General features: G+C 31.2%; 1 protein-coding gene across 3 annotated transcripts in view; it reads right to left on the minus strand.

Moving 5' to 3' along the window:
• The window catches only part of LOC127729592 (GTPase-activating Rap/Ran-GAP domain-like protein 3), a 75,517-nt gene that overhangs the window by 38,867 nt on the left and 20,033 nt on the right, over positions 1 to 16,617 (minus strand). For all 3 annotated transcript variants that reach the window (XM_052237411.1, XM_052237410.1, XM_052237409.1), the window contains exons 3-9: positions 9,194 to 9,271; positions 6,104 to 6,188; positions 4,488 to 4,606; positions 3,255 to 3,319; positions 2,498 to 2,588; positions 2,006 to 2,081; positions 668 to 766 (exon numbers count right to left, since the gene is read on the minus strand). In XM_052237411.1, coding sequence (XP_052093371.1) covers positions 668 to 766; positions 2,006 to 2,081; positions 2,498 to 2,588; positions 3,255 to 3,319; positions 4,488 to 4,606; positions 6,104 to 6,188; positions 9,194 to 9,271 — 613 coding nt within the window. The remainder of the gene's footprint in view (positions 1 to 667; positions 767 to 2,005; positions 2,082 to 2,497; positions 2,589 to 3,254; positions 3,320 to 4,487; positions 4,607 to 6,103; positions 6,189 to 9,193; positions 9,272 to 16,617) is intronic.

Below are 16,617 nucleotides of genomic sequence, written 5' to 3' on the forward strand. Positions count from 1 at the left end.
CAGTGATCTTCACAGCAAACACTATCACTATAGATTTGTCCCACTGTTAATTTCATTGATAATAAAATCAACTTGACAGTATTAATCATTAAAAATGTTATATTTTGTTATCTTTTAATATCTTTTGTTGTTTTTTCTTTAATCTAATATATTTTGTCTCAAACATTCCGTGGGAAGAATGTGTCACTGTGGTATCTTTGGCGAGTTTTTATACTTTCTTACACCTAGCAAACTTCTCTGTATCTGTTAAGCAAGATATCTTTATATGAGGTTATTCAAGGGTCATGGTTATCTCATTAGCATATATAGAAATGACTTTTTATTGAATTCATATAATCAACAATATAATGCAACTATCAATTTGCATGTTGTAAATTATAGTAATCAACCAGGGCAAAAATTGATGCTTATGAATCAAATAATCCTTTCAATAATATATTAGTAAAGAATAAACAGACCAGGTAATAATAAGCAATACTAGTAACAACAAATGAGACGCCTATAATAACTCAAACGTTTTTTCTTTAAAAATAATGCCTGTACCAAGTATGGAATATGACAGTTGTTTTCTACTCGTTCCGTTGGTTGAAAACGTTTGATTTTGTCAGTTTTGATGGACTTCCACCTTTTTGAATTTAACATGGAGTTTTGTTATACTTTCACTTACATTTTACGTCCAATCCACCTTTGAATTTCTCCCATCCCTTTAAGGAAACAGAAGAACCCAGTAAGTGAAGAAAGCTGCTGAAACTGTCGGTTGTCTCTTCTGAAAAGAAATAAGAAATCAGTTCTTCCTCATTTACACATATACTAATCATGGACGTTTAAAGAAAACATATTTTGGTAACGGATGGCAGCCCCAAATACTTCATATTCAAATAAAATCAAATACTAAGCTCATAAAAATTGGTAAAGATATACAACTAGAACAGTACGAGACATTTATAGTGTGAATACATTAGATATAACTCATACTTGTGTATATATAGTTGACAATTTCTAACATATCAATCATACTTTTAAAGGATATTGGAATGTTAAACAGCAGTCTACAAAAGACTGAGTAATGCCAACCCAACCAAAAACATTGATTGAATTCAGGTGCTGCAGATTGGTCAGTTTTGGTATTTCTTTGTAAATTTCAGATTTGTTCCAACACAATCGTTTCTGTACCAAGAACTGAAGCGGTTTTAATATTTTTTTTCTAGTTATTTTGACCAGCACTAATATAATTATCATACTCCCTTTCATGAGTGGTTTTATAACATTAAAAATTAAAATAAATGTTTAAGAATCAATGCATTTCTTAAATGGGGGTAAAAAATATTGATGAATAATTCATTTCTACTATGTACTCTTTCCTATTTGGACATTTTGACTGAGTGTTAATTCGCATGGAGGAAGATGCATACATAGCAGAAGATGATCATCCTTTCGTCGCACCCAGTCTTGCTCCTTTTAGAGTTCAGCAGAAGATGCTTATCCTTTCGGCGCACCCAGTCTTGCTCCTTTTAGAGTTCAACAGAAGATGCTCATCCTTTCGGCGCACCCAGTTTTGCTCCTTTTAGAGTTCAGCAGAAGATGCTCATCCTTTCGGCGCACCCAGTCTTGCTCCTTTTAGAGTTCAGCAGAAGATGCTCATCCTTTCGGCGCACCCAGTCTTGTTCCTTTTAGAGTTCAGCAGAAGATGCTCATCCTTTCGGCTCACCCAGTTTTGCTCCTTTTAGAGTTCAGCAGAAGATGCTCATCCTTTCGGCGCACCCAGTCTTGCTCCTTTTAGAGTTCAACAGAAGATGCTCATCCTTTCGGCGCACCCAGTCTTGCTCCTTTTTAGAGTTGATGCGATTTCCTCAGTTTTTGTTTTTTACCTTGATTTGTCTTTTCCTACTCTATTTACGATATTTAAACATCTGTAAACTACTGTCGCCTTGATTTTAAGACATATACTAGTAAAGATCTTGTCCTACTTTAGGGGAACTGATCTATTTCGAATTGATTAGCTTACCATTGCTATAGAATTCATCATCAGACACCTGAGACTCTTTCGCATAAATAACTCCGAATTTGAAATTCACTGATCCCTGTTAAATGAAAACAAATCATATATTAGACGTATTTTTATCATGTAGGTTTTTATATTTTTCATTATCAAAGGTTTTTTTGTTACAACAAAAACAAAGTGGTGTAATAACTAAGAACTTATTTTCAACATCAAAGATGTCAATATATATTTGAAATGTTATCTTTCTGTTTGATTGGATTTTTATTTATTACTGTATTACTATAATAATCGTGAAAGACCGAATGACACGGTCGCTGTAACGTTAAAGAAATAACAAGAAGAGAGTTAGTTTTCATATGTTTAATATCATAACATTGCGTTATACTGTAACAATCACTGAAAAATCAGAGTTATAAACATCATTCAGATAAAGTAATTTTTTTACTTGAATTTACCATTACTAAAAAAAACTGTTTTATGAATATTTCATCATACCTCTTGTTCTTCCAAAACAAGTAGTTCTTTCTGTATTTCAGAGTCAAAGATCTCTTTTGGTCCTTTTTCAGTTTTATTAATATTAAAATGACTGAAATCAAAAACAAAATGACAGCATATCGCCAATACATAACTATATAAAAAGAAAAAAAATCCTGTCGGATATAGGATAGTTATGCTTTAGGAGTTGCTCGTCAGAATAGTAAAGATTTCAGTATGAACACACATGATCATTAATAACTTTTTTTTTCTAAGGGACATTCATTTTCATTTGAATCAATTATATTTTATATAAAGATGTTCCGATTTTCCATAAAACATCTATGATCTAATTTTACAAAAATAACCTAGAACTGCCCTCTGTATTTATCAGTAAAAAGAATATTTTACATACAGATCTCTTAACAATACAGCCTTAAAAATTCAAAGAATCTTAAAGATGAAAGTGCATAAACTAATTCAAAAGTTTGATTTTAAAGACTTCGACGTGTCCCTTTCTTCCCCGAACAAAAATCTAAAACAAATATCAAACAACGCCTTGTGTAGGTCTCAGCGCTATGCTGTTTCAAAACATCTAGATTCTTAATTAATGCCTTATATTTTTTTCCCATATACTACTCATATACATGCTATCTAAATTAATCCACTTTCAGTGTTCTGTGATAAATGATGGGTTACAATGTTGCATGAAGCTCTTAAACTGGCAATAATAAATCGACCTGCAGACAGATTTAATGACACGTTTTTATTGTCCTACCTTAGGATGCCTTTAACGGTCTGTGGTTTGCTTTGATTATAAGGCAACGCTATCTTCTTTGCTCCCTGAAAAAAAAACATAATTATTCAATCTCCTGTTAAATAATACAAACAACACAATATCATGGTTAACGTTACAATTCGTGTAATACATAAATGCGTATTACTACACTCGCTAAATAATCGGATACAATACACCTTCGTATAGCAAATATCAAAATTCTTGCAACTTTCTATTTATCAAAAAAATTACGCTAGAGATATTTTCTTTTTGAAACTTTAATTCAATTACTTTGATCCTTCCGAAAATGCTTAAAATAAGAGTGACGTTGCCATTAAAAAATAAAAACCACATATAGTCATTAATAATCGAGATGTATAATGGTGTTACCCGAGAAGGAGATGAATACTTACAACAATGTATCGCTGCATTCATCAGTATATTGCCTCGCATAATTTTCAAATTTAACAAAACAAAAAATAAAAGTAAATGAATAAAAAAACTAACTTGTATACATCCGAAATTAGTTTACTGTTAAACCTAACTGAAAAACTGACCCCAAGTTTGTAAGATGTCTCTTCACATTTTGTGTATGTATCATTATATGATGAGCACTCTTCACTAAACCACATAGCAAAAGTTCTTTCCGGTGAACTTTTAAAACTATTTCGTTCAATATATGACATGTATGAGCCAAGCTTAAGAATATTCGAAAGTACTTAAATATCTATAGTTGGTTCGACACGTAATAGTCAAAGTTGTGACTGAGTGCAGAATGATGAAGATAGATATAGAGGTTCAATTAACAAGGAGGAAAACCTTTACAGTATTCAAAAGTTTAACCTGCTAGTATATCTATAGTTTGTTAAGAGAACCATATAGAAATAATTTGAGACTATACACATCTGCGAAAAATGACAAAAATATAATGAAATTAGAAATTTGGCTTTTAGTTCATTTAAACAAAATATTTAAACAGTAATTGCATGATGTCGTTCTAATTGTTTGATTGGATCCCTATTTTAAATCATTTCTAGCAAAAAACCCACAACTTTACGAAACATATATGATATGTTAAAATATAAAAGATACTCAAATGCATCATGTTAATAAACAATCCCAATTCCTATATGTCGGAAGTACCTTTGGTAAAATATACTCATGAGTCATACGAAAGATAAATAATTATAAGTTAGCTATATATTTCCATTGACAAGATCATTGAAGACTTACTGTCTTGCACCATAAGATAGTCCTGTACTGTTGTACATTATGGTTATTTGCATCTGTGACGACCACGGACAACAGGAATGGCTCTCGATCAATATCTGTGCCTACATAGTTCTGGTGAACTGAAAGTTAGAGAAAGATTTATCTGAAATTATGTCTAGATATATGAGGTTAAAAGGGTATTTTGGAAAAGCAGTGGGAAGTTAAACTACATTGCGTGTAAATACAGATCATGATTTATACATGATGTTTTACTTTTAAGAGGAATTTATTGCACTATCAATGTTTTTTTCTCAACGAATGAGACGTGGACACGAGCTCAAAACAGAACGATCTTTATAAAACACATGGTTACCTTCATTTAAGAGTAAACATGTTAAATGCATATATACATGTCCAAATACTAATGCAAATTTACAATAAAAGGCTTCCATAATGTAAAATACGTAAAAAAAAATTATGTTGATATCTTTTCGAGTACATTTCGTGAAATCAAAGTAAGAATATTTCTTTTTGTGTATTATTTTATGAGCAGTATAATTATATTTATGTACCTTTTTGGAAAATAGGGTTTGACGATCCTTTGTTATATAAAACATTTTAAATATATATATATCAAAAGACGGCATGAAACTATTTAATGCTTTGATATTACTTTGTGTCAATCATATTCATAATCAATGATGTCCAAGAGACAGTTTTAATCATAAAAATATCCTAGATATGATCGTGCTTCAGGTCAAGAATATGAGACCACAGATATGTCTGCTATAACGATCACAATTTGCATAATCTGTTAAGCTTTGAATAAGATTAGATCCTCAATTTTCTTTGCGTTGAAATGTCTAAAATAAACTCTTGTATTTAGGTCGTGTCCTGTAAGGATACGTTGTATTTTTATATTATCTTTTTATCATTTTAGTTTCCTTGCTCTGAATTTACTAAATCAAAGAATTCATTAGAATTATATTCATTAGAATTCCATAATTCCTTCCTGTTTACGAGAGAGAGAGAGAGAGAGAGAGTGAGAGAGAGAGAGAGAGAGAGAGAGAGAACATTTGCTTCGTTCTGGTAAGAATGTGAGTTTGGATTTGTTATCCGAATCAAGGCTTAAGAAAAATGTTTTTTGTTATCAAAGTCGTCTCTGATGAGGAAACAACCCAGGGTCAATATTTCCATTATTTAGTTGGAAACTAATTCCGTCTATTGATCTTTAATCAATAATGTAACGAATAAAACACTTATATTAAATTTAATTTAATTGAAAATATTCGTCAATATTAAAACGCCATGTCCCGCTCAGCCTCGCCATGTCTCGCTCGCACTATCACAATTAGATAATGACGCACAATATCGGTCCAATGTTAAAGTTTACAATTATGTTCTTTAAAAAGTTCATATCATCATGCACAGTCATATGTTTAAAGTTTTAATTGACGTGACCATAAACTCATGGTAAACTATATGAAACTATATGAGACCAAAATTTTAACTTGAGACGGACGCATAAACCGGAAATAATAATGCTCCTTCTATCGTTGACGGGGCTTAAACAGATTTTGGACAGTGATATGTAAAGGAGATATCCAAATAACAACATAAGTTCTGTATTTACTTACGTTTTCCTAAAAAATATTTGAAGTACCACCGTGTTTGGAATTCTGGATTCTCTAAATGAACTGGGCTATTAACTGTACTGGAGATCTGCAAACAAATATATCTTTCTTATTATTTAGTTTTTTGTAAAGTTAATGTTCCCTTGGTTGGGTGGCAAACTTTCACATATGTATTTCTTTTGTTTTCTCTGTTGTTTGCAATTTACATGACGTCACATGTGTTTTGTACTTAATGAATTGTTTTGTGAATTTAATTTAATTGAAAATAAGTGGTATATATACCTCCAACTGTTTTAGACTTTTATTGATTTATAACCAAATCAAACTGATAACTTGTTTTGAGTTTTTGTTTTATTATTTATTCAAATTAAACTTAACAACTCGTATACTTGCTGTAAAACCAGAATGAAAAGAAAAAAAAATGAACCGGAAATAGAAACAGAATAAAAATTGTTTACAGAGACAAATCAGTATATAAAGGTAATAACGGTTCAGCTTGTAAATCGAACAGCGCTTAGGTAGCCAATAGCAGTACACCATACTATCAATTCAGTTTTCATGTTCAGATACAAAAACAGCAATTAGCAACGAAATGATACGGTATATTTATTTGCACTGTAGACAAAAGCCTGGGTTTGGAATTCCATCTGTATATGTTATGAAGAAATCTTCGTCGTAAACAAATATGGAATACAAAATTTAGATAAACAACATGTACTAAATATAATTCTTTTAAACACCGATATAGAAAGGTTACCCGAAAATCCCAAGGACAACAGTTCTTGTTTACTCCAATAATGTCAAAGTGCAAATTTCAAAATTGAATTCAACATCCCCGTTGAGTTTTTTTAATGCAATGCAGATTGAATCGATAACACATGTAAACAACATTGAATTACAGTTAATTCAAAGATCAACGATAATTGGATTAGAATTTAAAATGTTATTCATGATCACGTTATCATAAATAATATTGTTTACTGTAGTTGCTGCAAACTGTGATGACCATGAACTATTGACCTTTAGATTGCATTAAACGAAGTCGGTATTTTATAGCTAGTGGCGCAAATCTTCCGTTTTCTGTTGTCTCCAACTGTTGTCTTTATAAAAAGGTGGAGTATATTTGATGAGGGCAAGTCCAATTTGGATAAATTGAATAATTGTATTCTAAAAGTGTTTACCAATTTAGGTACATGTATTCTCTCTGGTAAAATAAACATCATAAATTTTAAAAATATAAATAAATATAAATAAATTCAAGTGGACGTAATTGCAATCTTCTTCTAAAATGGCCAAATAGGTGATAAACTTTTAATTTTCCGATATTGAAAGGTACCTTGAGTTTCGTAACATTCATATGACAATAATTATAGCATTTATAATTTATTATCGCTATTATTACCGATAAATATCGATATTTATATTAGAAAGAGTATAATTTATGGACTTTAATAATCTCGATTTACCGAGCGCCAGTAGGTTCATTGTCATGATTACCAAAGGAGTCTTTATGAACCAAATGACAGAAATTACCTATGATTTTTTTATCAAATAAAAATTCATTTCACAATTAAAAAAAAAAAAATTTCATTGATTTAACAACTGGATTGTGGTCACTGAAGAACATGTCAAACTAAACAAACACGTGAATTTTATTTATAACTATGGTCTATTAAAACTGTTCGTTGCTGTCAAGATATCAAATTGGTCCACATCAATTACTTATTACCATGAGGGTAAAATGATATATCTGTCTTTGTTCACGTGAACTTCTTATACAAAGTCTGATACTCAATTATGTATATAATTTTTTGGAACCCTAAATGTGTAAGGGTCTGGATGGGGTTTACAGAACAGAAAATAATGGACAAAAAGCGCAGAATAAAGCGCCAAAAAAAATAAAGACTAGAGAAAAATGGACCAAAAATAAAAAATAGAGAAAAAAAAGCCAAAAAATAAAGAATAGAGAAAAATAGGCCAAACAATAAAGAATAGAGAAACAAAGGCCAAAAAATAAAAAATACAGAAAAATAGGCCAAAGAATGAAGAATAGAGAATAATGGGTGCTAAAATATAAAAAAAACTGAAAATAATGGACTAAATAAATAAAGAATAGAGAAAAATGGTATAAAAATTAAAGAATATAGAAACGAGGGACCCCTTGCAGAACCTCAAGTATTCTATTTTATAAATTTAGGTCCTACTTTGTTATGTCATGGACTTTTTATACTCATATATTCATTCAATTTTGTCAGCGCTCAGTACACGTAAATATTTTGGAATGAAAACTATACCATTTTTTGTTATTTGTATCAAATAAACTGCAACGCTGTCTTTATTGCCTGCTTTTCTTATGTTTTTAAAGGTCAAATAGTTTGGCTATCGTTTTTCGTTGGCTAAACGGACCCTGGAATGTGTCGATTTTACCGATTGACCATATCAAAAGAATGTCATCTAATTCGTTACAATTTATTAATAAATTTTAGACATCTGGATTTTTCACAGTTCTGAGACTATCAATGAAAGTCTCTAATTCGATTAATTGTGTTTGCATCCAATAAAGCATTGAAAGATCAAACGAAGATAATTATTGTTTATTAGCGAATAAACATATCCTTATTAGTTCAAGGCAAAGGAAAATAACTGTACATGTATACAATAGAATAGAATAACAAAGGATAAGGGGTATACATCCATGACACAAAATCAGTACATGCACAGCAAAAAACTCACAAAATGTATATGATTATTTTCAGGGTCACAGATTTTAAGATTTTTATAACGGTATAATTTTATGGGTGTCTTAAGCTGCTACCAAACACCTTGACTAGAATTCATTTGGCTCGTTTAATTTTCATAAAATTTTGACAAAATATTTACTTTGACCCTTTGACTAAAAAAATAAAATTTCAAAAAACTTGAACCACACACTTTATCGAAGAAATTTCATTGGATATATAGCAGTTTGACAAACACTAATTTTGATCATTGAGAAGCTTAATATTTCCTAAACAATAGAACGTTATTAAAACGGTCAGCTGAGTTTTACAGAGTTACCTCCCTGTAGTGTTATGTACCACCTTCAAATCTTACCTCATCGCCATCTATGTCTCCTGTTTCTACACGAAATCTGCCAGCAGTTTGTGTACCATCACCTTCTACAGCGTTTAACTGAAATAAAAGATAGGTAAAAAAGTATTGATAGTCATACGATATAAGTAAATATGTTAGCTATATTTTTATGGAAGATAAAAAGGTGCAACTAAAAAGTATTATTCAACCAAAGTACAAGCAAATACTTAGTTTTTTTTACTTGATTTAATTCCTGTATTCTGATTTTCTTGCTGTGTTGAAGACCCATTGGTTGCCTTGGGCTTTTTTTTTTTTTTGCTCTTTGGTAGGGTTGTTGTCTCTTTGACGCATTCCCCGTTTCCATTCTCAATATTAGTTATTATATCTTAAATGTAAGTATGCTAATATATTATGACTCCTTCGTCGTTCGGGTTAAGTAGGGTCACCCATGTCGTGAAGATTAAATGACATATACCGATTTGCTTGTTCAATAACTATAACATATTACAAACGATAATTAGAAAAAAAACACCGTCTCCTCACTGGAAATCATTGCATACAATTTTTTGAAACATGCCAGCATTAAGTAAACATTATTATTCAATTGCAACGGAACTTATGTTAAGTGACGAGGGACAGACAATGTTTACTCATCGCTATAACACGTAAAATTAACCTTTAGAACTTATAATCTTAAAACCATGCACAACAATTATGTCCACATCACAAATTTTATGAAACCTAACAGAACTATTTCACTTGTGTAGAAAATCATACGAATGACGGTTTGAAACGGATTTACACTTGTTTAAACTTTTAGTTACCAAGACTCCCTCCAATGCAATAAGATGTGTCCACTCATCATTATATGTTTCAAGTAAGCCAGTTAAAACTATAATTGTTACATTTTGTTTTAATTGTTTGAAGTTGTGGTACTAAGTTAGGTAGGTGTAGCAACAAGTGCTAAAATTCAAGGTAAAAGCAGACCTATATTCCGAATTGAATTGCTGTAAAATAAATGCGCTCTATCATAAATTCAAAAATACGTTGGCACAAGTTTAAGTGAACAAAAATACCATTTTAATAAAGACTCATATCAGGTATATCTCTTTAATACGTGATACGATTTGTAATTCATAAAAAGACATGCATAATACAGTTGTATTTTTTATTTCCAACGTAACAGTTATGCCGCTTTCTGCAGAAAACCAATTTTGCCATAAGATCATTTTTTTTAATAAAAAAATAATAGCAACCTGCTAATTACCCCTTGAAATAATATCCAATAATATATTGTTATATTAAAACAGTGGTATGCTAAAAAGCAATAAGTATTGTCTTAATAAATAATTTATGTAAATTGTATTTAGTACTTGAAGTTCTTGAATACTATACATTTAACAGCGACCTGTTAATTACCCATTGAAAGGAACGAACACAGCAGTATAAACTGTCTAGATCTATAAGTTATTAGAAGGTCATGTAAAACAAATACTAGAATGTATATCAACCTACTAATCATGGTCATCAATAGTACTAACATTGAATTATTAATGTGACAGGTGCAAAAACCGACTTAATGTTCCTTGCGAACAACAAAAACTGAATACCAGATGAAAATATACTCGTAAACAATGTTCAGTTATCTGAGCTCTGAACAAAGTACCACGTCTACTTTTCATGTACAACTTGTAATGCCTTTATTGATTGATTGATTGATTGATTGGTGTTTAACGCCATTTTCACCGTCATTGTCAGGATCGTGGCGGTCAGTATTTAAGCAATTATTAGTGATGATATTACATAAAGGCTTTTTATAGAATATACCAAAAGAATTCTGAATCGTTATCAAACGATTGGGCAATATATTCAAGGAACAGCATAACTGTGTTGCCACGGTCAACTGATGAATTGGTTGTGGTACACGTATTTGGAGTTTTACTTGTGAAGAGGAGCGGATATTTTTGACCGACAAATCCCACATTGACGTCTGCAATTCTTCAAACACAGTAATGTTTTCCCTGTATTATTGCAGTACCAGTTGAATAAACAGTATAAGAAAAGCATGACCTTGTACAAGGGCACAATATAGGTATCGACACAATGTAGAACTATAAGTGTGCATAACAGTATTGTCATACATGTTCGAAATTGTTTTCATTTATTAGCAAAAAATAAATGTCAGTTCCGATGATTTTTGTCTTTTTTCTTTTGTTTCGTTCGGCTGTTGTCTTATTGTCGCAAACCCCATATTCATATCGCATACTTTTAATTGGCTTTGACTTTGAAGTATAATTTCAGATTAATAAATCGATATTTAGATCTCATTTACTTTTTGTTTTGCTTTGATTTACCCAGTCTATAGTTATCTAAGTCATGAAACTAACAAAAAAATTGTATAGCTTCCTGTCAATAATCTTTACTGTGAAATATAAGTAAATTGATACATTATTAACTTCCTGTGCCTCGCAAACAGCATTTCCGATTCGTTATAGTTATTTTGAAATTGAAACAAGAAAAGTTCATTACAAACCAAATGGAGTTAGTGAATTGTGCAAAATTGGGAATATTTACAACAAACATTAGGATATATGGAAAACATTATTTTGGCAAAAAGTATACCATATATACATGTATAAAGAAAGTAAAGGATTATCGATATTTTATGTAAAGGGCTTGTCGTTATCTAAATATTCTTCGTAACTAGTGTAAAAATATTCTCATAAAACAAAATGGTTTTAATCAATTTAATAATTTGTTCCAATGTCATCGTGTGACACATATTCAAGATAATGGTACTTTTGAGACAAAATAGACAGGCAAACCTTAAGTATGATACCAGGCTTTTAATTTTGTACGCCAGACGCGCGTTTCGTATACAAAAGACTCATCGGTAACGTTCAAATCCAAAAAGTTAAAAGACCAAATAAAGTATTAAGTTGAAGAGCATTGAGGACCAAACATTTCGGTTGGTTTTGCCAAATGCAGATAAGCAATCTATTCCTGCGGTAAAAAAGCTTAAGTCTTTCGAACAAATCAAAGCTTTGTAAACGATTAATTTATTAATATTAAATATCAATGATAATTGATGTCGACACAGAAGTGATACTGAATACTGGGCTGGTGATACCTCCGACAACAGTGGCATTGATCCAGTGGGTTGTCAAAAAATCTCATCAAAGATACAAGGCTTTTATGTTTGAAGATTAAGCTGTTTGTTCCAACTGAAATTGATTTGCAAATATACCACAGTGTTATTTCTCAATGTTGTATAACTGACCATTACCAGATAGCAGTGACCATTAACAGATAGCACATAGCTATTACACAGCCTAATGAATTACTTACAGTAATATAAATATACAGTATTTCGAGACCTTAATAGCTAGGGACCACATAAACTTCATTTACATCAATAAAACTGATCATATCAACTTGACTAATTTGTTTATATTACAAAAAAAAAATGGTCAATAAATGCTTTACTTCTACGCAATCCTTTCGAGAGAAAAAATACAATTATAAGTGTATGCAAACTGTAAGTTTTAAGGAATATGAAAGTAAGTGTTGTAATTGTACTTATTTTAATCAACAAAGGAACGTCATACTTAAATACGTGCAAAGAAACTTGTTTATAGTAAAAAATACTAAAGTTTCATTTTGAATGCAATTCAGGAATAGTCGTTAAGTGTTTGTACTTAAATGTACCGAGCTGTACTCTGCCAGCTTGGGAACGTCCGCATTTTATTCGATTGACTTTACTGATACCTCGGTATTAAACTGTAAAAGCTTTAACTCAAATCCAGCAGTGTAATAGTTGAACAAGTCTCAATAGTACTTAACCGAGTAGGATGTTTTCTTAACTGCACCTGAAGTAATCATTCTCGAGTTTGGACCGTCCTCGACCTCAGCTTTACTGCACTTGACAATATCTTTCTTTCGTCTTTGTCAAGAAATTTTCATCGTTTGTCTAACATTTATCAGGTGCAGTTAAAATTTGTCTCTATTGATAAGATAAGAACCAAGTACATGTACATGTACAATGTAAGTAATGTTTAATGCAGATAAATAATCATGTACAAGTTAGCTTTTGAAGCCTGGTCCAGTATAATTCGGTACAGTACAGTTGAGTACAAAAACTGCTCATAGTCTGATTCAAGCTAGTTTATTTGTCGTTGATTTCTAATCAGTATGCATTTATTTAGCTATGAAATAACGAAGATAAAGGTTATCGCAGAATACATGAGCAACACGACGGAAGCCACATGAGGAGCAATATATGTTTACCCTTTCGAAGCTCTTTAGAAGATCGCCCACCGGTTTTTATGGGGTTTGTGCTGCTCAGTCTTAAGTTCCTATACAAACATGAGAAAATTTGGTATGATTGCAAATGAGACAAAAAGTTTTCATTCCATCCTATTATTTCAAGACGCACATCCTATTATATCAAGACGTACATCCTATTATATCAAGACGCAGAACAGTATGGAACACTTCATAAGTATTAGTGGAGTAGTATTGCAGACCGTTCATCAAACGTTTATAAGGCCAAAGAAAATTATTAAAATTAATGCTTGTTTCTTGCCTCTTGGTACAAATGTAGACAATAAGGCAAGGATATACATGAAAATATAATATAGGGTAAGTAGGAAGAAAGGAAATGGAATTGTATTTTGTGTTGTCTGAGATCTGTGACTGAGATTGATCTTGTTCTTATAATCTTTCGTGTTCTTAAAAGATTAAACGAGTGACATCTACATATCTGATTTTAGATTATGCTTTAGGGGTAGTACCGAGCTGTACTCTGCCAGCTTGGGAACGTCCGCATTCTATTCGATTGACTTTACTGATACCTCAGTATTAAACTGTACTGATAAAGTTGTAGATAGAATTACAAATGTTCAGAGCTGTACAAGCTTTCACTCAAATCCAGCAGTGTCATAGTTGAACTAGTCTCAATAGTACTAAACCGAGTAGGATGTTTTCTTAACTGCACCTGAAGTAATCATTGTCGAGTTTGGACCGTCCTCTACCTCAGCTTTACTGCACTTGACAATATCTTTCTTTCGTCTTTGTCAAGAAATTTTCATCGTTTGTCTCACATTTATCAGGTGCAGTTTACATTTGCCTCTATTGATAAGATAAGAACCAAGTACATGTGCATGTACAATGTAAGTAATGTTCTTAAAAATATGTGATACGATTTGTAATTCATGAAAAGACATAATTCAATAATTTTATAAAAAAAACGAAAGAAACAAAAAAAGATAAACGGATATAAGTAAATCAATAAATCGTATTGATAAACAAGATTCATGTCTATGATAACAAAAACTTAGTGACCCATCATACCAAATACTTAATTTATAGCATATAAAGTTAACAATAAGTGTATGCCTATACATGTATATAGAATCCATTTTATATTAAAAAAAAATCCATTTAAACAGAGTGAAAAGTATGCAAAGTTTGAAATGATCTCAACACTAATACATTTTTAAAATAAGCTACCCTGGCTGGGATGGTGGATATATACTCAGTTCCCAAAGTTTCTGACACTTTCAAGCTGAAACAGTCCACCCTATTCAATAGGAAAAATAACTGAAGTATCTTGTATTTCCAACGTAAGAGTTATGCCGCTTTCTGCAGAAAAGACAAGTTTGCCAAAAGATATTTTTTTTTTGTAAAACAAAATGAACTTTCATAGCAAACTGCTAATTACCCCCTATAATAATATCCAATAATATATTGTTATATAAAAACAGTGGTATGCTTAAAAGAAATAAGTATTGTCTTAATAAATAAGTTATGTAAATTGTATTTAGTACTTGAAGTTATTGAATACTATACATTTAACAGCTACCTGTTAATTACCCATTGAAAGGAACGAACACAGCAATATAAACTGTCTAGATCTATAAGTTATATACATTTCATAGATGTATGAAGGTCATGTAAAGCAAATACTAGAATGAATAGCAACCTGCTAATCATGCACGAGGTCATGAATAGTACTAACACTGAATTATTAATGTGACAGGTGCATAAACCGACTTAATGTTTCCTTGCGAACAACAAAAACTGAATACCAGATGACAATATAATCAAAACAATGTTCAGTAATCTGAGCTCTGAACAAAGTACCACGTCTACTTTTCATGTACAACTTGTAATGCCTTTATTGAAAGATTGATTGATTGATTGATTGGTGTTGAACGCCATTTTCGTCACTATTGTGCTACATCGTGACGGTCAGTATTTATTGCCTTTATTAGTGATGATATTACATAAATAAAGTTGAGAATGGAAATGGGGAATGTGTCAAAGAGACAACAACCCGACCATAGAGCAGACAACAGCCGATATATAAAGGCTTTTTATAGGATATACCAAAAGAATTCTGAATCGTTATCGAACGATTGGACAATATATTCAAGGAACAGCATAACTGTGTTGCCACGGTCAACTGATGAATTGGTTGTAGTACACGTATTTGGAGTTTTACTTGTGAAGAGGAGCGGATGTTTTCGACCGACACATCCCAAATTGATGTTTGTAATTCTTCATACACAGTAATGTTTTTCCTGTATTATTGCAGTACCAGTTGAATAAACAGTATAAGAAAAGCATGACCTTGTACAAGTGCAAATTATAAGTATCGACACAATGTAGGACTATAAGTGTGCATAACAGTATAGTCATACATATTCAAAATTGTTTCAATTGATAAGAAAAAATTAATGTGAGTTCCGATGATTTTTGTCTTTTTTCTTTTGTTTCGTTTGGCTGTTGTCTTATTGTCGCAAACCCCATATTCATATCGCATACGTTTAAATGACTTTGACTTTTAAGTATAATTTCAGATTAATAAATCGATATTTAGATCGCATTTACTTTTTTTTTTGCTTTGATTTACCCAGTCTATAGTTATCTAAGTCATAAAACAAACAAAAAAATCGTTTAGCTTCCTGTCAATAATCTTTACTGTGACATATAAGTAAAATGATACATTATTAACTTCCTGTGCCTCGCAAACAGCATTTCCGATTCGTTGTAGTTATTTTGAAATTGAAACAAGAAAAGTTCATAACAAAGCAAATTGAGTTAGTGAACTGTACAAAATTGAGAATATTTACAACAAACCATAGGATATATGGAAAACATTATTTTGACAAAAATTATACCATATATACATGTATAAGGAAAGTAAAGGATTATCGATATTTTATGTAAAGGGCTTGTTATCTAATTTTTCTACGTAACCAGTGTAAAAATATTCTCAGCCAAAAAAAAAAATGGTTTTATTAATTTTATGATTGTTCCAATGTCATCGTGTGACTCATATTCAAGATAATGGTACTTTTGAGACGAAACAGACAGGCAAACCTAAAATATGATACCAGGCTTTTAATTTTATACGCCAGACGCGCGTTTCGTAAACAAAA

Source organism: Mytilus californianus, unplaced genomic scaffold (assembly GCF_021869535.1).
Source record: "Mytilus californianus isolate M0D057914Y unplaced genomic scaffold, xbMytCali1.0.p SCAF_2, whole genome shotgun sequence".
Taxonomy (NCBI): Eukaryota; Metazoa; Mollusca; class Bivalvia; order Mytilida; family Mytilidae; genus Mytilus; species Mytilus californianus.